The sequence below is a fragment of the Pteropus alecto genome, unplaced genomic scaffold, assembly GCF_000325575.1.
Source record: "Pteropus alecto unplaced genomic scaffold, ASM32557v1 scaffold86, whole genome shotgun sequence".
Taxonomy (NCBI): domain Eukaryota; kingdom Metazoa; phylum Chordata; class Mammalia; order Chiroptera; family Pteropodidae; genus Pteropus; species Pteropus alecto.
Window position 1 is genome coordinate 27407295 of NW_006442109.1, and position 20115 is coordinate 27427409.

A 20115-nucleotide genomic window follows, 5' to 3' on the forward strand; every position below is an offset into this window, starting at 1 on the left:
CTGGCCAGAAATGGTGGAATTCTGGACATATTTTGAATCCAAGAGGATCTGCAGACAGATCAGATGTGGGGTATGAGAATGAGTTATCAAGATTTTAGTTCGGGCACCTGGGAGGATGGCATTGCTATCACTTGAGATGGGGACTGTATACAACGCTTGCGGGGGCTGTGAAGGCCTAATCCTTCCAGACCCTCCTGGCTTCTCGTCGTGGGTCTGAGAGGCAGGGATGCACTGCTCCTACCGCCCAAGACTGGGATGCTCACAGACCTCATCCAGGAGGCTCAGGCTCCACCAGGGCAATCAAGCCACCAGACCAGCTGCTGTGAGTCCCAAAGCAGCTTCCCTACCCCAGCCGGTGGAGACCACCCTTCGGAGGCTCAGGCTCCTCCAGGGCAATCAAGCCACCAGACCAGCTGTGAGTCCCAAGGCAGCTTCCCTACCCCAGCCGGTGGAGACCACCCTTGTTCTCATGTCCTCCAGGCAGTTAGAGATCACACGGCGCTGGGAACGGCTCCTTCAGCATCTCCAAGAGCAGAGGAAGTGGATGGCAGGCGTGCAGGCTGTGCTGAGCCTGCTGCAGGAAGTGGAGACTGCCTCCGACCAGCTCAGGGAGCTGCAGGTGGGCCCTGGACCAGCAGACCCTTGGGGAACACAGCAGGTGTGCCAGCTCTGGCACTCATGGGGACCCAGCATCCTGGGACGGCAATGACCACTTGTCCCTGGCCAGGTGCCAGCCAGCTCCACGGCCTGTGGGCAACAATTGGCAGAGGTAGTGGAGCTGCTGCACAGGCATGACCTGCTGGAGGCCCAGGTCTCAGGCCACGGAGCCCATGTGAGCCATCTTGCCTACCAGACCATGGCACTGGACTCCTCCCTGGGCACTAGTGTGGAGATGCTACAGGCCAAAGTCCAGGCGCTGGCCCAGCTCCACCAGAGCCTCGTGTCTCTTGTCAAGGCCAGGTAAAAGCTCGCCCCAACACCTCTATCTTCTCCAGAACTTTTCTATAACACAAGTTACCTCCTGCCCAGGTTAAAATACTGCCAGCATGGCAACTTCCTCATCCCCAAGGCCTCTGTCTCCCCTGTTGAGTCATCCAGGGAAAAGTAAACTCCTGTCTACCTAAGAGGGAGTGTCTGAGCCTACTGGGGAACCCCGCTCCTAGCCCTTCAATGATCCTTGCTGTCCCTCAGGAGGGCCTTGCTGGAGCAGACCCTGCAGCGGGCGGAGTTCCTGCACAACTGTGAGGAGGAGGAATCCTGGTTGAGGGAGCGCATGCGGATGGTGGAGGATGTGACCCTGGGCGGGGATCTTGGCCAGATTGCTGCCACCCTGCAGAAACATAAGGTGCCTGCTCCCCTGTGCCCTGCCCATCCCCATCTCCCTGCCGCCCCAACTTTACCCTCAGCCAGCTCACCACTCTGCGCTCCGCCAGGCCCTGGAGGGCGAGCTGCGCAGCCACCAGGTCGTGTGCGCTGATATCGAGAGGAGGGGACGAGACCTAAGCGCACGCGGGCCCCTGACCCGACCAGATCCCCAGGAGTGGGCAGAAGCGGTGCAGGACCTGTGGCAGCAGCTCCGGGCCCAGGTGGCGAGACAGAGCGCATGGCTGCAGGCAGCCCTGCTCGTCCAAAAGGTATCCGGGCGGTAGGTGGTGGGCAGCGGGGCGGAGTGTTCAGGGTCCGGCGCCCAGCCCTTCCTTCTGCCTGCAGTACTTCGCAGACGCAGCAGACGCGGCCACATGGCTACTGGAGCAGCGGTCAGCTCTGGAAAGCACGTCCTGCGGACAGGACCAGGCCAGCACTGAGGCCCTGCTGCTGGGCCACCTGCGGCTGGAACCCACCCTGCGGGCCTTCCGGGCTGAGCTGCAGCAGTTGGACGATCAGGCACGGGCTGCCGCGGCGAGGGCATCCCTCACGGTGTGTGTTGGTGGGGGCGGGGTTGGGGAGAGAAAGGGACACAGAGCTACAGGCTTCCTACACCAAATGCGCTGCACCCCGTCTCCCATGGCCGCACAGAGGGTAGAAATGGGAGGGCATTTGTGGCCGCTGACTCTGGAATCGTGGCCTTCCTCTGGGCCTGCGTGCGCCCCACCACCTCAAGAGTATCTCCCCTGCTGCCCCTGCCCAAAGTTAAGGACTACTGTCTGCCCACGCCTATGGACGTCATCCAAGTGTAGTGTGGCTCGGCTCACTTTGCCCACCGGTTTCCAGGCAATAATCAAATTCCTTCAGCAATGCCTCCTTCCCTTTCATCCTTAAGAGTTTGGCTCGAGCGCTCATCTGATTTGGTTCTTATAGGTTTGGGGTGGCCTAATCGCTACACCAAATGCTTTCTGAAAACTCTCCCTCAGTTCTCTGAGCCCATAGTTTTTAAAACACACATGCATGGTGGGCAGGTTGGCCCAGCCCCACTAGGGTGCCCATCAGCCACGTCATGGAGCAGGAACCCCAGGTACTACCACTGGCCCAAACCTGCCAAGCCTTCTGCTGTTTAGGGGGACCGCCTCTAGTTACACTGCCCTGTGTCTTGTCGGCACAGGTAGTGTCTGCCCTGAGTTCTCCAAGGGAAGGTCCGAGGAGCCTGGGGGCCTGGTGTGAGGTTTCCTGCCACTCTGGCCCCTGGGGTGTCCAGAAGATGGCCCTCCCAGCTAAGCCTGACGCTGACTTTGACCCCAACACCATACTTCAGACACAGGACCGCTTGAACCAGGATTATGAGGGCCTGCAGGCCCTGGCAGAGGTAATACTCGTTCAAGGAATGTTCATGAAGCACCTACTCTGTGCTACGCCCTGAGTCGTGAGCTCAGGGACAGGGCAGTGACTGTGTGCTCCCTGCCCTCAAGGAGCTCACATCATGGCAGAGAAGGTGTGAAACGAGTCACAAGGTGGATGCGGGTGCGATAGGAACATAGGAGAGGGGAGCCCAGGTCAGGCCGGGGAGTCAGGGAAGGCATCTCAGAGGGAAGGACTTTGGGCTGAGGTTGAACAACAAGAAGCTGAGAGCAGCAGGTAAAGCCAGGAGGAAGGCAGGGGAGATGACAGGGAGACAGTATTTCATGGGCAGCACCCATGAAAAGGCAGGAGCAAGGCCCAATGGAGGCGTGAAGGCCAAGGCGCCTGGTGCACAGAGGAGAGTTGGGGAGTGGCAAATGGCTAAAGGAAAGCCTGGGGAAGAGGTAGGCCTGGCCAGGCCTCAAGGTAGAAGTATGGATTGTATCTAAAAGCTGAAGGCTTGAGCAGGACAAGATCACAAGAGCACACTGCCAGGGCCCTTTACCCACTAAGGTCTTTCCAGCACTCCCCCCACCACCACCACTGGACCCCTCACAGAGGGCCTAGGGCCCAGCAGTGGGGTGGAGACCCCTCTGGCCTTGGCCCTGAGCTCTGCTGGCAGCGGGGGAGTGAAGGGGACGTCCTCTGTTTTAAGCGCCCAATAGGGCATTGACCCTTACCCCAGCCTCTGGGCTGGCCTCTCCCCAGCACCGCAAGGCCCAGTTGGAGGAGGCAGTGGCTCTGTTTGGTTTCTATGGCTCATGTGAAGAGCTCAAGTCCTGGCTGGAGAACCAGACAGCACTGCTCAGGACACTGCAGCCCCAGGCTGACAACTTAGACGTCATGCAGCTCAAATTTGAGGTACAGTCCCCTTGGAGCCGAGGGGGGATTTTAGTTGCTTGGCCCTGCTGCCTCCTTATTTATGTCTTCCCTCCTCACCTTGTTCCTGCCTCCCCATTGTTCATTCCTGTGCCTCAGTTCTCCATGTTAGCTACAGTCCTGCCTGGGAGGAGGGAGCAGAGGAGCTGGCCTTGAATTATTTTTATTGAGATCTAATTGACATACAACATTGTATTAGTTTCACGTATACAACGTAATGATTCAATATTTGTATACATCGTGAAATGATAGCACAAGAAGTCTAGTTAACATCTGTCGCCATATAAAGTTATAGAAGGATTTTCTTGTGATGAGAATTTTTAAGATTCGATCTCTTAGCTACTTTCAAATATGAAATCTAGTATTCACTATAGTAGTCATGCTGTACATTACATCTCCATGACATTTATTTTATAACTGGAAGTTTGTACCTTTTGACTCCCTTCACCCAGTTTGACTACCTTCCACCCACTGCCTCCAGCAACCACTAACCTGTTCTCTTTATCTATAAGCTTTTTTTTTTTTAATCTCACATATAAGTGAGATTAGGTGGTATTTGCCTTTCTCTGTCTGGCTTATTCCACTTAGCATAATGCCCTCAAGGTCCATCCATGTTGTCCCAAGTGGCAAAATTTTATTCTTTTTTATGGCTGAATAATATTCCATTGTGTATGTGTTTGTATGTATCACATTTTCTTTATCTATTCATCCACTTGTGTTGATGGACACTTAAGTCATTCTAAAACTTGGCTGTTATAAATAATGCTACAATGAACATGGGGTTGCATATATCTTTTCAAGTTAGTGTTTTCGTTTTCTGCAGATAAATACCTGGAAGTGGAATTGCTGAATCATGTGGTAGTTCTAACTTTAATTTTTTGAGGAACATCTATACTGTTCTCCATAGTGGCTGCACCAATTTAAATTCCCACCAACAGCACACAAGGATTCTCTTTACTCTACATCCTTGCCGACACTTATTTCTTGTCTTTTTAAGAATAACCATTCTGACAGGTGTGAGGTAATATCTCATTATGGTTTCAGTTTGCATTCCCCTGGTGATGAGTGATGTTGAGCACCTTTTCATGTACCTGTTGGCCATCCATGTATCTTCTTTGAAAAATGTTTCTTCAGATCCTCTGCCCGTTTTTTTTTTTTAATCAAATAGTGTTTGGGTTTTTTTACTATTAAGTCGTATGGGTTCTGTATATATTTTAGATGTACCCTTATCAGATATATAATTTGCAAATATTTTCTTTCATTCAGTAGGTTGCCTTTTCATTTTGTTAATGGTTTTGTTCACTGTGCAGAAGCTTTTTAGTTTGATGTAGTCTCATTTGTTTTTCTTTTTGTTTTTTGTTTATTTGGGTTTTTTTGCTTTATTGCCCTTGCTTTTAGTATCAAATGCAAGAAATCATTGCCAAGACCAATGTCGAGGAAATTAACATCTTTGTTTTCTTCTAGGAGTTTTATGGTTTCAAGTCTTACCTTCAAGTCTTTAATCCATTTTGAGTTAATGTTTGTGTATAGTGTAAAATAGTGGTCCAGTTTCATTCTTTACATATGGCTGTCCAGTTTTCCCAGCACCATTTATTAAAGAGGCTGTTCTTTCCTGATTGTATATTCTTGGTTCTTTTGTAATAAAGTTGACCCATACAGGTGTGGGTTTATTTTTGGTCTCTCTATTCTTTCTGTTCCACTGATCCATGTGTCTGATTACTATAGTTTTGTAATATACTTTAGTTTGAAATCAGGGAGCTTGATTCCTTCAGCTTTGTTCTTTGTCAAGATTGCTTTTGTTATTTAGGGTCTTCTGTGGTTCCATACAAATTATAGGATTGTTTGTTCTATTTCTATGAAAAATGCCTTTGGAAATTTGATAGAAATAGCACTGAATCTAGATTGCTTTGGGTAGTATGAACGTTTTAACAATATTAATTCTTCTAATCCATGAACATGGAATATCTTTCCATTTATCTGTGTCTTCTTCAATTTCTTTCATCGATATCTTATAGTTTTCAGTGTACAGGTCTTTCACTCTTTGGTTAAATTTATTCTTAGGTATTTTATTCTTTTTGATGCATTTATAAATGGGATTGTTTTCTTAATTTCTATTTATTAATTTATTAGTCTATAATTTCTTAATTTATTAGTCTATAAAAATGCAACAGATTTATGTATATCGATTTTGTACTCTACAACTTTACTGAATTTATTCTAACAGTTTTTGGTGAAATCTTTAGGGTTTTCTATATATCATGTCATCTGTAAGTAGTTACAATTTTACTTCTTCCTTTTCAATTTGGATACTTGGCCTTGAATTTTTAAAAGTCCTTTTAAAGACGCAAACCCTTGTTCTTCCAGAAGGATGCAGTTGGAACACACCTCTATAGCACAGTATGTCCAAGGTCATTCATAATCTTGAGAGGAGTGTGGAAAGAGAATAAGCCCACTCAAGGCCTGGGTCCTCCTTTCCCTAGAACTTTCTCACTGCCCTGGCTGTGGGAAAGGACCACTGGGCTGAGGTCAGCAGCTCTGTTGAGCAACTGAAGCAGAGATGTCCTGGAGATTCCCCCAAAATCCAGCGACAGCATGAGGAACTGGGCCAAAGGTGAGAATGAGGAGGGAGTACAGGGCAATAGGGGTAGGCTAGATGCAATGCCCTCTCACCTGCCTTCCAAAATACCAGAAAGAAGGACTGGATATGTCAGAGGCAGGGAGGGGAGGGCGTGGGGACTGCCAGCCTGGCAGCTTCTGTAATGTGAGCTTCTTGCCAAGGCCCTAGGATGGACAGGGAGGTATCCCTGTGATGGAGACATCTTGCTCCTTCTACCCAGGTGGAGGCAGCTGGAGGCCCTGAAGAAAGAGAAAGAAATGCAGCTGGTGTACACCATGGATGTGTATAGTTTTATGCAGGAATGTGGACCCACACAGGTCCAGCTGCAAGATGTGATACTTCAGCTGGAAGCCCTGGAGCCTGGGCACTCAGAGCACAGTCACCGTATCCTGAAACTGGCCCAGCAGAAGATACTAGCACTGGAGAGGTCCATCCACTACCTGCAAAGGGTGGCCATAAAGTATGGCCTGGGTTGGGCATGGCGATGGTGCTCCGGGAGGGAGGGAAGACTGGAGCAGGGTTACAGAATGAGAAAGGGGCCAGAGGTTGGGGTGGGTCAGGATGGGTGGGATGTGCCCCCTGAAGGGCAGGGGAAAAGGTGGGGGAAGAGCATGAGGAAATGCTCACAGGGTCTCACGCGCGAGGTGCCCCTCAGTCGACAGTGAGGCGGGAGTTCAGAGTAGTTGCACATTCCCTGGGGAATACTAGGCCTGCTTACTGGGCCCAGGAGAGGGCACTGACTAAATGCTGGGCCCATCTCCCAGAGTCAAGGAGTCAGGCCCCACAGAGAGCCAGTCCCTACAAGAGCAGGTGGAGATGCTGCAGGGGCTACTGAAGAGTGTATGGAAGCAAGTGGCCCAGCAGACCCAGGCCCAGGCCCAGAGGCAAGCTCGGCAGAGCTTCTTGCAGGAGAGCCAGCAGCTGCTGCTGTGGGCGGAGGGTGTCCAGGCTCAGCTACACAGCAAGGAGGAGGTGGTGGACATGACCTCAGCCCAGCGGCTACTGGAGGAACACCGAGACCTGCTAGAGGAGATTCACCTGCAGCAGGAGAGGTCAGTACCGGAGAACAGACAAGGCGCACTTGGGGCTGGCCAAGGCCCATGGGGACAGGCCACCAGAAAAAGACAGGCAGGAAACAGTGCATCACCCAGGGGGTTGGCCCAAGCTGGTGTTTAGCATGATGCTCGAGGCAGGTTTTCGAGGAGGGAAGATGTAACCAAGGACTGGCCAGGCATCCTGCACACTTCAGGAAGGGACCGAGGACAGAAACTGAGCTGCCTAGGAAGTTCTAGTCAGTCCAGGCCTGGTCACACCCCATGCAGGTGAGACTGATGGATTGATTTCAGTCAGGGTGGCCCAGCCTTTCAGCTATGCTGGGTAACACAGATCCCATTTGCCCCTGGAGGCAAATGGCCCAGGACCCCCATGGACTAAGATACCTACGTCCTCAGTATGGCGATGACTCTTCTACATAGTTCATGGTTTGGGCCTGACAGGCAGGCAAAGTCACCGAGTACAGTTGCATGGCCTGCCTGCACAAGGGAGCCTGACAAGTTGCCTAGTAAGCACTGAGTCCATCCCATCCCCTGTTCACCAAACTACCTGGTTCAGGGCTGCAAAAGCTCAGAGAAGTGGAACCTTTTTCTAATTCACACCAAGCTGTTACCCATTCCCAAGTCATGTACTTGTGGGCTGCACCCAACTGAGAAGGGAGCCTTTTCTAATTCATTGAGTCTCCACATGGGCTTGCAGTAGCCCTACAGTCAGGCATGTGTGTGGTTTGAGTGATTTTTCTGTGTTGTGCTGCCTCAGCCCCTCTACTTGCCTGGGCATTGGCCAGCTAGAGCAAGGGTATGACATGGCAGGGAGTATGAGAACTATTGAGTCCTAAGCACTGTGCTGAGTCTGTGATGTTCAGTGTCTCACTAGTGGGCCAGGGCACAGCTGTCCCACAAGACAAGTGAACCACTGGGGCTAACCAGCCTCAGATACCCTCCAGCTACCCTCACATCAGAGCTCTGAGATAAATGACCATGGAGGCGAAGTGAGAGGAAGGTTGGTGAGAGGAGGGATGGGCTTTGACCCTCTGCCTGTCGTCCTGGCCAGGCTGCAGCAGCTAAAGGCTCAGGGCGAGCCCATGGCAGCCTTGGGCTCCACAGACTCCCAAGAGGTGATCAATGCTCTGAGTCTCCTGAGCCAGCAAGGCCAGGGGTTAAAGGCTGCCTGGGAGCAGAGACAGCAGCAGCTGCAGGAGGGGCTGGAGCTGCAGAAGTTTGGCCAAGAAGTGGATGGTTTCACTGCCACCTGTTCCAAGCATGAGGCCTTCCTGCAGCTGGACAACCTTGGGGTATGGATCCAGGGATGTCCAGCTAGGTGCTGCTTCCCCATCACTGGAGGGAGCTTAGAAGCCAGGCTGGGCAGGAGACCCCTGGGCTGGTGGTGGGCGAGATGGTGCCGACCCCCATTGTCCCAGACATGACCTCAGGTCTCTGCACCCCCAGGAGGATGTGGGAGAGGCCCAGAGCCTGCTGCAGCAACACCAGCAGTTTGGGCGGCTCCTCAGCATACTGGGCCCTCGGGCAGAGGCTCTGCAGGCACGTGGCAAGAAGCTGGCTCAGAGCCAACACCCTGCTGCACACAAGTGAGCCTGGGCCTGTCAGGCCAGCACCTGCCACTGTTTCTCAGACTGCACAGCCTCTTGCTCTGACGCTGGGAGAGTGGGTGGAGAGTAGTGGGGAATGGGAAGGGGTACTCCGGGCTGCCTGGGCTGAACTTTGGGGTGGATCTCAGACATTATAGAGCCCTCCCCATACCCTCCCCCTCCTCAATGTTCCCTCCAGGGTCAGAGAGAAGCTGCAGAGTGTCCAGGAGCAGTGGACCAGGGTCCAGGAGAGGTGTGAGCAGAGAAGGAGGCAGCTGCTGGCTTCCCTCCAGTTCCAGGTGAGGGGCACGACCAGGTGCATGAGGCCTACCCTAGAGGAATGCCTAAGAGTCCGCTGCTGCACTAATAACTGTGCAGAGCACTTTACACTTCATAAAGCACTTTCTCACACGTTATGTCACTGACCCTCACAGCATCCCTCATGGGACAGGCATTATGGCTCTGATTTTTCCAGATAAGGAAAACTGAGGCTGAAGCCGCACTGCTGGGAGACAGGGCTGGGCCGGGCAGGCCTAGGTGATCGTCTCCACCATGGCTTCGTCCCTTCTCCTCCTCCCGCGCATTGCACACTGCACAGGTGACTGGATAAGGGGACACGTTATGTCACTGACCCTCACAGCATCCCTCATGGGACAGGCATTATGGCTCTGATTTTTCCAGATAAGGAAAACTGAGGCTGAAGCCGCACTGCTGGGAGACAGGGCTGGGCCCAAAGTCTTGAATAATGCCCTTCCTCATCTGGTTATTCCCCTTCCCCATTGTTTCTGGCCACACTCTAGGCTCTTCCATGGGTACCAGCTGCAGACTTTGGCTCTGTCAGATATTTGTTCTACCAATCTTAGGGGCTCAGAGCTTGACCAGACTATGGCCCTCCCAGAGCTTAAGCCTGTTTGGAGAGAGATGGCCATATGTGATCTTACGTGGGCTGCAGTGTTTCTGGCTGACCAGGCACTCCTGCCAGAACAGGGTGCCTTAGGGTCCAGGCCCTTACTCCCTCAGCCTCCTCCTACTGCTTTCCCTGAAACATTTCCCTCACAATCGTGATTTTCCTGTCCCCACTTGGGAGTAGTAACCCAAAGCCCCGCCTCTCTTGCACCCTAGGATTGGCTCTGGTCCTGCTCTTCCCACAAGGGTCCCTTAGACTGTTCTCATAGAGGTCCTTATGCCAGCCCTTACCCCTGGTCTCTGAGACCTACTCTCTCCTGGGTCTTGGGCAGGAATGGAAGCAGGACGTGATGGAGCTGATGCTCTGGATGAAGGAGAAGGGGCTGGTGGTAGTGGATGAGCCCTCCCAGGAGCCTAGCAACATCCTGCAGAAACTCAAGAGGCATGAAGCAGCTGAGCGTGAGCTGCTGGCCACCCATGGGCACGTGGAGGGCCTGCAGCAGGTAGGGGCACTGGACAGAGGGTGCAGGGCCTACTCATCTTCAAGTTCCCTGCCCAGCTGCACAGGATGTTTTCATGGAACACACTCATTGAAGGAAGAATTGACTTCAGTTACCATGCAATTAGGATCCCCCAGCTTCCTCCTTCACTCAGCTGGGCAGCCCCTGGTCTGGGCACCCAAACCAGCCCCAAAACCTTCTGTCTTCCCTTTCCTTCAACTTTCCAGATATGCTCCAGAGCCTGCTTCCTCCACCTGAACAAAGACCTTCCCCACCATTGGCCAGATGCCTTCTCCCCCTGAGCTACTTGTGGGCATCAGAGGAAAACTCTCCCACCTTTGCTCACAGATTAGGGACATATGAACTGCACAAGCCCCTGCAGCCTGTAAAATGCACCTTGTAGCCAGGCACGCCCACCTCTGCCACCGGGGTCTAGCCTGCTGAAACTGCTCATGGTACCAGCAGCTCAACATGACTCCCTGGGCCTTTGTGTCCACTGCAGATTGGCAGAGAACTGTCGAGCAGCAAGCCTTGTGTCCAGGAGGACGTGCAGGCCAGGCTTCAGGGCCTGAGTAGCCAGTGGGAAGAGTTGAACCGCAAGATGGCAGAGCGTAGGGAGCAGCTCCAGCAGGCAAGGCAGCGGGACCAGCTCCTCGCACTGCTACAGGTCAGATGAAGAGACGGGCAGAGCACAGGACAGAGATCAAGGCTGGGCTGGGAACAGGCAGGATGAGGAAGGGAGAGGAGGAATCTGGATGTTCTGCTGACTCTGGAGAGACCCTAGGATGTCCTGCAGCCTTTGGAGGCCTCTGGCCTATGGCAAGTCGAGCCTGGTTTTGCCCACCAGCAGGCAAATATGAGATTTTCTCTTGTGTGCCCAGCATATGGTTAATACAGCTTGAGTTCCCCAGGGAGAAAAAAAGTGTGAGGAGACAGGGGTGCTCATGAGGTTCCAGGGGAACCTCATGGTTTGGGCGCTGCTGCTGAGGGGGGGCGGGTGGAAATGGTGGGGACAGAGGTTACAGTGAGTTCTGGGTGAATATGGTGTGCTACAAGCACTCAGTCCTAGAGCCCAAGAAGGGCCATTTGCTAGCTTGTATGTGGAGAGCCCAATGCAGCACCATTGTCCCTCCCCAGGATGCTAAGGAGAAGATGGAGCAGCTGGAGGGGGCCCTACAGGGAGCAGAAACAGGGCAGGACCTGTGCTCCAGCCGGGGGCTGCAGAAACAGCACCGCCAGCTGGAGAGCGAGAGCCAGGCATTGGCCAGCAAAATGGCTGCCCTAGTCGCCCAGGCCCACCAGGTGGTCAATTCCCAGCCCATCATGGAGGAGACCCAAAAGTATCTCCAGAGGTACTCGCCTGCTTGTTCCATCTTCACCTCACCATGTGTTACCCTCCCATGTGAACGTAAGGGCAGTTTTACCCAGTGAGCCCAGCAAAGCGGCACCTCCAGCACTGAGGTTGTCCAAATCCCTTTTCTTTTTGGGTGAATATGGTGTGCTACAGTCATTCCCAGGCTAGGAGAGTCAGAGACCCCAACTAAGGCAGCTGAGGCACCCCATGATCTGAAGTCATTTGGGCAGGAGGTTGGGCCGTGGGCCCTCTCTAGCTGCCTCCTACCATCAAATTTCCGCCGTACCCCACCTTGTTCCTCACAGGTCCCAGGCTGGGCCGCAGAAAGGACTGAAGGTTTGTTCTCACCCGTCCCCAACCTCTTTCATCTCTTCTGCCTCCACTTAGGTTGGAGTCCCTGCAGGGATGTCTGGCCGCCCGGCGTCTGCAGCTACAGGCCTCGGTTGAGCTGTACCAGTTCTACCACTTGATCACCTTGGAGCTCACGTGGGTAGCTGAGCATATGCCCAGTGCAAGCTCTGCCAGCTCCACCACGTGCTTGGATGATGCTCTGAGCCTTTGCCACAAGCACAAGGTAATGGCCCCCTTTTCCTCCCAGGACCCCTGATGCCCTATTCCCAGGCCTTGGAAGCTCTCCGCTGCTACTCAGAGTGTCCTTCTTTCCAAGTCTCTGCTCCTAGCTGTTCTCTGTCTGGGAGCTTTTCCATGTTTGGGGCCCGGAGCCACATCTATGGCTCTGTTCTGGGCACCCTGTGGCCAAGGGAATCTGGGAACAGCCCCTCGTGCTATTCCATGGCAGGAGCTCCGGGCGGAGGTGAAAGCTCACCAGGGACAGGTGCAGCAGGTGCTGGGTTCTGGACAGAGCCTAGCAGCCTCGGGGCACCCCCAAGCCTTGCATATCATGGAGCACTGCCAGGAACTGGAAGGCCGCTGGGCAGAGCTGGAGCAGGCGTGTGAGGAGCGGGCCGAGTGCTTGCAGCAGGCTGTCACTCTCCAGCAGGTAGGATGTAGAGAGCACAGGTCGGGCAAAGTGGCCAAAGTAGGCAGTCTCAATGAATGAGGTCTGCGGGACCTGGGACTCTCTGGGAGGTGGGTCAGTGATGAGAACTCTGGGCCAGGACCTGGCTGGTCCCTGTATGGACACAGAAGCCTCTTTGTGCTGGCCACTGGAGGGCCTAGCATGATGTCCCTAAGCATTGATGGAGGGGTCCCATCTGAGTTCATCGAGGTGAGTTGACACTATCCTTGGCAGTATTTTCTGGATGTGTCAGAGGTGGAGGGCTGGGCGGAGGAGAAGTGGCCACTGGTGAGCAGTCAGGACTACGGTGAAGACGAGGCAGGCACCACCAGGCTCATTAAGAAGCACCAGGTACCATATCCTGAGCATCCTCCACACAGTCTGGACTTGGGCGATGATGGGCCATCAGAGAAACTTCTATCACACACCCAAAGGGCACTTCCTATTTCTCAGAGGCACAGAGCCCTGCTCTTTCTTCCAGAAGACACAGCCGGCCCCTTCCCCACCACTCACCCAAATCCCGCAGGGTCCCTGCTCTTGCCCAGTGCCCCCCTTCTTCAGAGGCAGCCCCTTTGAGGGACCCATCCCCCTCTTTAGTCTCTGTCCTAGTCTATCTCCATGGCCTCGGGACTTCTCTGCCTTCTCCTCTTGCTTCCTCTCCTTCCCCGGCACCTTTCTACTCTCTTTTGGGGTCGCTCATTCTAGGCCTCTTCTCATCTTCCACAGGGTTCTTCTTCCTCCCATGCTCTGAATATCATCCTTTGAGTTAACCAAATGCCTTTCCTGAAACCTCCCTCCCCCCCACACAAATACTCCAATCAAAAGGAGACCTAGAACACCTCTCCTGGGATCAGGCCCTCAGGACCACACAAGCCCCAAAACCTGAACCGGAGCAATCCTGGTTCCTGCTGTCACTGAAGTGTCCTCTTGTCTGGGCACTTTTTCTGCACAGCCCTAGTGGCCAGTGTTTCAGTGTCCTGCGACTGAGGACTTTCCATGAGCCATTCCTGAGAGGCCTGTAGCCGTGGCCTCATGGAGCTTCAGTGTCTCGGGCATCCTGGGTGCTTTGCTTAACTCTTTCCATCTCTTATACTGTGATTACCCAGCATTCACCCTTCCCTGTAAATAGTGAGCCCTCTGAGGCCACAGTCCATGTCTTCACTTTTATGGAACAGTAAGAACTCCATCAGAATAGGTAGGTGGGTGATGGAGCCATGAGTGGACAGTTGGGCTAGAAGTGGATGAGAGGATGTGGGGAGATGGGCGTGTGTGTGATCAATAGGTAAATAGATAGGTGGGTGGACAGATAAAAGAGTCACCCAATCTGAGCCTGGCCTGAGTCCTTGTGTGCTGGCAGGCCCTGCAACAAGAACTGGCTCTTTATTGGAGCTCCATGGAGAAGCTTGACCAGAGGGTCCACACCCTCAGTGGCCCCGAGGCCCCTGAGCAGCTGGGCATGGTGCAAGAGAGGCTCCGGGGGCAACTACAGGTGCTGCAGGAGTTGGCAGCCTCACGGTGAGAGAAACCTTGCACCCCGTCTGGGTACAGGGGGTCTAGCCATGGTTGACTGTACGATCCCATACCGCAACCCTGAGTTGGAAGGAACCCATGACCTCAGGCCCACAGAGATGTGTCAGATGAGTCCTTGCTATGTGTTGCTCATCTCCTTCCATAAATTCCTCAGTGATGGCCCTCTGGGCAGGAACATGCACCTCCAGCTTCCAGCGAGCCATCTCTTCCCCACATCCATACCTTTCCTGCCCTACTACACTGGCCTTCCTGTATTTACTTATCCCTGAATCCAGAGCCACAGGCTTGGGCAGAGAACATGAATAACCTCTTCCTTCAGGTCACCCCCTGTGGCTTGACCAGTTGTCCCCAGGAGGGTAGGCACCTAACTTCTGGGGAACCATGGGCCATCCCCACAGGGACCGAGAACTGGAGGGCACCCTGAAGCTGCACGAGTTCATGAGGGAAGCTGAGGAGCTGCAGAGCTGGCTAGCTAGCCAGACACAGGCGGCCAGAGGAGAGGAAAGCCTCGGAGAGGACCATGAGCACGTCCTGGTGAGAAGAGGGCTGGGGCAAGGAGGAGCCCTGAGGCAGAAGGCTGGGAGCTGGGCTGCGTGGAGAAAGGGGCCACGGAAATTATGAGGCCTGGCTAAGGACAGATCTCTGAATAGAGTGGGCAAGTGCTGCAGCTGTCTAACCCCACATTGCTGAGACGTCACTGACACCTCACTTCCAGGCTGCTTGCTGCCTTGCCACCCTGTCACCCATTCCTCTTTTTCTTAGCACCTCTGCACCAAGTTTGCAAAGTTTCAGCACCAAGTGGAGATGGGCCGGCAGCAAGTGGCAATCTGCCAGCACCTGGTGGAGACGATGCTGGAGCGTGGGCACAGCACTGCTCCCAAGGCCCGTCGGAGGCAGCAGGAGCTGCAGTAAGTGCCCAGCAGGCCCGGCCAGGAGTGTAGGTTTGGGGAATGTGCAGGGCAGGCAGTTCTTAGAGTGTTAAGAGAGCGGGCAGCATGCTCTGAGGACCATATGTCTCTGCCTGCCCACGAGGAGTCTGCAGAAGGCTGGTCCAGGGAAACTGAACCAGCCACATGTGGCCTTGGCCTGTGCAGGAAGGTGAGGCTGGGAGTGCAAATCCAAGAGCTCTGCCCAGACCCCCAGGGGCACTCTTTCAAACCACTGGCTCCCAGGACCTGGAGGATAAGCTGAGGGAAGACTGCCTAGCTGCCTACCTAGCAAGTTTGGATCCACCCCTAGCCTGTGTACCGTGAGGAAAGGTCATGACTTGTTCATAACCCCTAGCACAGAGCCTGCCCTGGCAGGAGCCTTAGGAATTCAGTGAGAGTTTGCAGAGTTAATGAGAAATGGAAAGAAGACATGGCCTGTGCTTCCAAGCGTTTATAATCGATTGATAATATTCAGACTGGAACACACAAGATGGAAGGAGTGCCGCAAGGAATAGAAATCAACTAAATACTGAACTTGATAGCAGCAAAGGATTGAATTCATAGTAAAGTTGGAAAGATGGGTTCCAGGGAGGAAGGTCTGCAGGCAGGGCCAGAGGCAGGAGAGGAGTTTTGGGCCAGTCCTGGAAACACCCAGAGAGGCGAAGAGCTGGCCAGACTTAGCAAGGGGGCGGAACGCAATGCTGGGTCAATAGCTGATGTGTTGCTGGTCTCTTGCATGCCTTGGGGCAGGGCTGCCTGGTCGGAGCTATGGGAGCTGACCCAGGCCCGAGGCCAGCTGCTCAGAGATGCCGAGATCACTCTCAGAGTGCACAGAGATCTGTCGGAAGCCCTCACCCAGATCCAGGTGTGAGCCCAGGGGAGAGAGGGGATTCTTTCTAGAAGTGGATCCACCCCAGGCTGTGCTCCACCTTCCATTCCTAATCCTCTGGGCCATGTCTTCTCCTCAGGAGAAAGCCACAAGCCTCCCCAGTGACTTGGCCCAGGACTTGCGTGGACTAGAGGCCCAGACGAGGAGACACGAGGGGCTAGAGCACGAACTTGTGGGCACTGAGCGGCAGGTAAGCTTAGGTCTGGCTGCCTCTCTCACTCGGGCCCCTGCAGCCCCCTCAGGTCTGCCCAGCTGTTCTTCTCGATTTTCTATACTCCCTTGGGACTTATATTTGGGCCCCATCACATACAGCAGGGCATGGCCCAAGGAGGAATCTGTGGGATGGGCAGGCCCTTCTGCCTCTTGGAGGATATGACTCTTCCCTCCCTATACCTTACCCTGAGCCCAGCTGCAGGAGCTGCTGGAGACAGGAGGCATGGTGCAGAAGCTGGGCCCTCAGGCCCATGCAGTGCAGCAGAGGCAGCGGGCACTGGTGCAGGCCTGGGAGGCCCTGAAACTACACATGGAGCAGCGCAAGGGTCAGCTGAAGCAGGCATGCCTCCTGGCCCGCTTCCACACAGCGGTGAGGGCTCCTTCCCTGGGGCAGCACATGTGTGTGTGTGCGGGGGGGCGGGGGTACATGTTATACCATGCATGGACATGCACTTATGAGGCCCTCCAGCTCTGGAATGAGAAAAGTATGGACATGAAATGGGAGAGCATGAGCACATCTGAATATTGGTCTGGCTGGCCAGAGAGCTGAGCACATGGGTTATAGCAGTGACTGTTCAGGTTTGGGTCAACACCAGCCCAGGTGAGTGACAAGGCAGTCAAGAGACAAGGGTCCCAGCCAGAGCTGAGAAATAAAAGTGGTCCAAGAAAGCCCGTAACTGGAGACTCAGATGTTCTAGACGGTGACCTCGGGAATAAGCAGTGTCTACTTAACATGTGCATTTAGCTCTGTGCTAGGACGGTGCTAGAATCTGCGTAAGAGAGAGCCACTTCCCTCGTGGAGCCTGTCTAGATGAGGAGATGAGCCTAATACCCAAGAGAGTCAGGTTGAGACAGTGGGCTCTGGTGTGGGATGCCCCCAGAGTCCCCACGTCCTGGTGCCTGGTAGACCAGAAAGCCCAAACTATAACTGTGGAAAGGTTTGTGTTTAGGGACCCTATTCTGCCGCTTTCTAGATGTGTGGGCTTGAGCAAGACACTTAATTCTAGGTCGTTAGCCTGTTTGTGAGTGCCCAAAGTTTACAAAGCTCTTTCATGCACATGGTGCCATTTACCCTTCTTCATCTGTGCAATGAGATGTTTGGGCAAGGGTCCAAGGCCCCACCAGCTTTAACATTGTGTTTGTACACAAATCAACAAAAGTAGTTTACGTTAAATTGGAAATCCAGAGGACAAAGCGAGTAGTAAGATGTCAAGGTGCCAGGGAAGACTTCATGAAGCAAAGAAGGCCTTGGCACTTAAAAAAATGTGTGAGCTTGGAAGAGATAGAAGGAAGGAGGAAGAGCTTCTGAAGCAGGAGAGGCAGCAGAAGCAGAGGGGGGAGATAAGACTTGGTGAGGGTGACAGGGAGGCTGGGCTGGATATGGAGAATTTAGTTGACCTGGGAGGACTGGGTAAGATGACAGTAGAGGAACCAGGTGACAAAGGGCCCCTGAGCCTCACCTGAGGCTGTGACCCAGGACAGCTCAGGCCACTGCAATGAATGAGTGGATCCAGGTGGTTGTGCCTCAGAGCCTGGTTCTCTGCCACTGACCCATTTCTCACCCAGCTCTCTCCCTCCGTCTCTTTGGGATCCAGGTGCAGGACTACATGTCCTGGGTGGCTGGTGTATGGCAGGAGCTGCAAGAGGAGAAGAACTCCCAAGAGGGCAGCAGTGTTCAGATAAAGCTCAGCATTCACCAACAGCTTCGGGCAGAACTGGAGGCCCAGGAGGAGCTACACCAGCGGGCCACCCAGCTGGGCCAGCAGGCACTTCTGGCTGCAGGAACACCCATCAGGGAGGTGGGCCCCCTTTTCTGGTGCCCCCCAGCCTACCCTGACCTCGCCTGAGCCTGACCTCCTTGTGCCCTGCCCCACTGTGCACAGGCCTCTCCTCAGAAGCCTCCCTCAGGATGTGCTTCTCTCTCATCCATGCGGCAACCCCTAGCACAGGCTCCCAAATGCTTGTCCCCAGGTCCAGGAAGGGCTGCAGGCCCTGAAGGACAGGCGGGAGCAGCTGTTCCAGGCCTGGGAGCAGAAGCAAGAGAGGCTGCAGGCCACACACCAGGAGCAGCTCTTCCTCAGGAAGTGTGGTCACCTGGAAGAAACCCTCACGGCCCAGGAGGCAGGTGCCCTTACCCCAACACACACATCCTAGTGCTCTCTCTGCTCCATCTCCCCTCCCTCTAACTCACTTCCTTGCTCCTTGGGGCTCTGGCTTTTTTCCCATATGAAGCACAGAGGCTTGTACCACCTCAGCACAGACAGCTGCTAATGGGGCTGAGCAGACTGGCTGTCTGGACAGTCCCTGATGGCCTCTGTTTCTTTTCCGTGGGCTGATCCAGGTCTCCCTGAAAACCAGTGTCCTAGGGAGCTCCGTAGAAGAGGTAGAACAGTTGATCTGGAAGCATGAGACCTTCCAGAAGGTGCTGACTGCCCAGGATGAGAAGGTATTGGGCTCAGGGAGTCCTGGGCCTTGTCAGAGTTGGTGGGGTAGAGGGTGAGGGAGTCTGGGAACTTTGGAGAGTCCCAAAAGGAGGATGCAGTATGCTTGGTGTGTACCCATAGGCAGTGTTGCAGGGGACGGTGACCTGTGAGGCTAGGGGTGTCTGGTTAGGGCTGACTGAGCAGAGTTAGATGTTTGGCTCAAGAGGTCCTTGAATGGGGTGGGCCACACTGCAGGAGCAAAGAGTCCATTTGGCCCCATATCATTTTGTCACTGGGTTCTGGCTCGCTGGGAGATGGGCCAGCCTTAAGTCAGCCTTAGGCCACAAAGGCCTGAGGGAAGGGCTTCCCTGTGGGCCAGCCCCTGCTCCAGACTCACCAGCATGAGAGAACAGCAGGCTGTGCCCCCGCCCCACAGGAGGCAGCTCTGTGTGAGCAGGCAGACACACTCCAAGGCCCCAGGGTCCAGGACCTGCTCCACACAGTGTTGGAACATCGGGCTCGAGTGAAGGAACTGGCGGAGACCCGAGGACAGGCCCTGCACACCTCCCTGCTGATGGCTGGCTTCACTAGGGCCACGACCCAGGTCAGAGGGCAACCACTCAGCCTAGTGCCTTCCATTGGGCCACTTTTTACAGTTAACAGATGACATTCACCTTCCTGGGCTCTTTCAGCCCTAACCACAACCCTGTAATGAGAACACTGAGGTTTGGAGAGTTAAATGGCTTTCCCAGAGGCCATGCTGAAGCCCAGAACATTTGAGTCGAAGACCCTGTGTGCAGAGAGCCCACTGCATCCTGAGCTCTTGCAGCGCTGTGTGGCAAAGAAAGGCAGGGGAGGGAGCAATGTGATCCAGGGCCTAGGACCAGGCAAGCCTCATCTCCCAGCATGAATTCCCACTCAAAGGCCCTGCTGGCTCCTTCCTGTGGCTTGTGGGGGAAGTGGGGAGGGCTAGCTGGGCCTGGGACATGTCTTCCTGGTCTAGAATCACTGGTTCTCATTTACCAGGCTCTGCCCAACCCTGCCCTTGGGGCCAGCAGTCAGCTACCTGGACACAGCTAAGGGTAAATGGGACATCTCTGTGGACCAAGGCAATATCAGCATCTCAGAATCCATGTCCCCACCCCCACCAGGCCGAGGACTGGATTCAGGAGCGGGTCCAGCAGTTGGAAGAGCCACTGCCTCCTGGAGATCTGAAAGATAAGTTGAGGCACCTGCAGAAGCACCAGGCCTTCAAGGCTGAGGTCCAGGCCCATGAGGATGTCATAACAGCTGTCATCAAGGTAACAGCCAGGCCCTCAGCCCCAGCCCTGCCCCAAAGTTGGACTCCAGGATGGCCAAGGGGAAAGGTCTTAGGCAGGAAGCAGGATGGGTGAGGGCTGTGATGGCAGAAAAGCAGGAGGAAGGGTAACTTAACAATCATGAT

The 20115-nt window shown here is 54.2% G+C and overlaps 1 protein-coding gene across 1 annotated transcript in view; it reads left to right on the plus strand.

Annotated features, from left to right (window-relative positions):
- The window catches only part of SPTBN5 (spectrin beta, non-erythrocytic 5), a 45314-nt gene that overhangs the window by 7190 nt on the left and 18009 nt on the right, over window positions 1-20115 (plus strand). The window contains 30 exon segments of the mRNA XM_025038757.1: window positions 481-619; window positions 728-960; window positions 1192-1345; window positions 1434-1634; window positions 1711-1917; window positions 2540-2740; window positions 3481-3633; window positions 6132-6262; window positions 6489-6728; window positions 7033-7320; window positions 8375-8615; window positions 8770-8909; window positions 9109-9208; window positions 10148-10318; window positions 10818-10982; window positions 11453-11667; window positions 12057-12243; window positions 12469-12669; window positions 12922-13038; window positions 14045-14202; window positions 14616-14751; window positions 14980-15125; window positions 15897-16011; window positions 16115-16225; window positions 16445-16618; window positions 17844-18047; window positions 18220-18369; window positions 18590-18694; window positions 19108-19275; window positions 19823-19972. Of these exon segments, the coding sequence (XP_024894525.1) occupies window positions 481-619; window positions 728-960; window positions 1192-1345; window positions 1434-1634; window positions 1711-1917; window positions 2540-2740; window positions 3481-3633; window positions 6132-6262; window positions 6489-6728; window positions 7033-7320; window positions 8375-8615; window positions 8770-8909; window positions 9109-9208; window positions 10148-10318; window positions 10818-10982; window positions 11453-11667; window positions 12057-12243; window positions 12469-12669; window positions 12922-13038; window positions 14045-14202; window positions 14616-14751; window positions 14980-15125; window positions 15897-16011; window positions 16115-16225; window positions 16445-16618; window positions 17844-18047; window positions 18220-18369; window positions 18590-18694; window positions 19108-19275; window positions 19823-19972 (5101 nt within the window).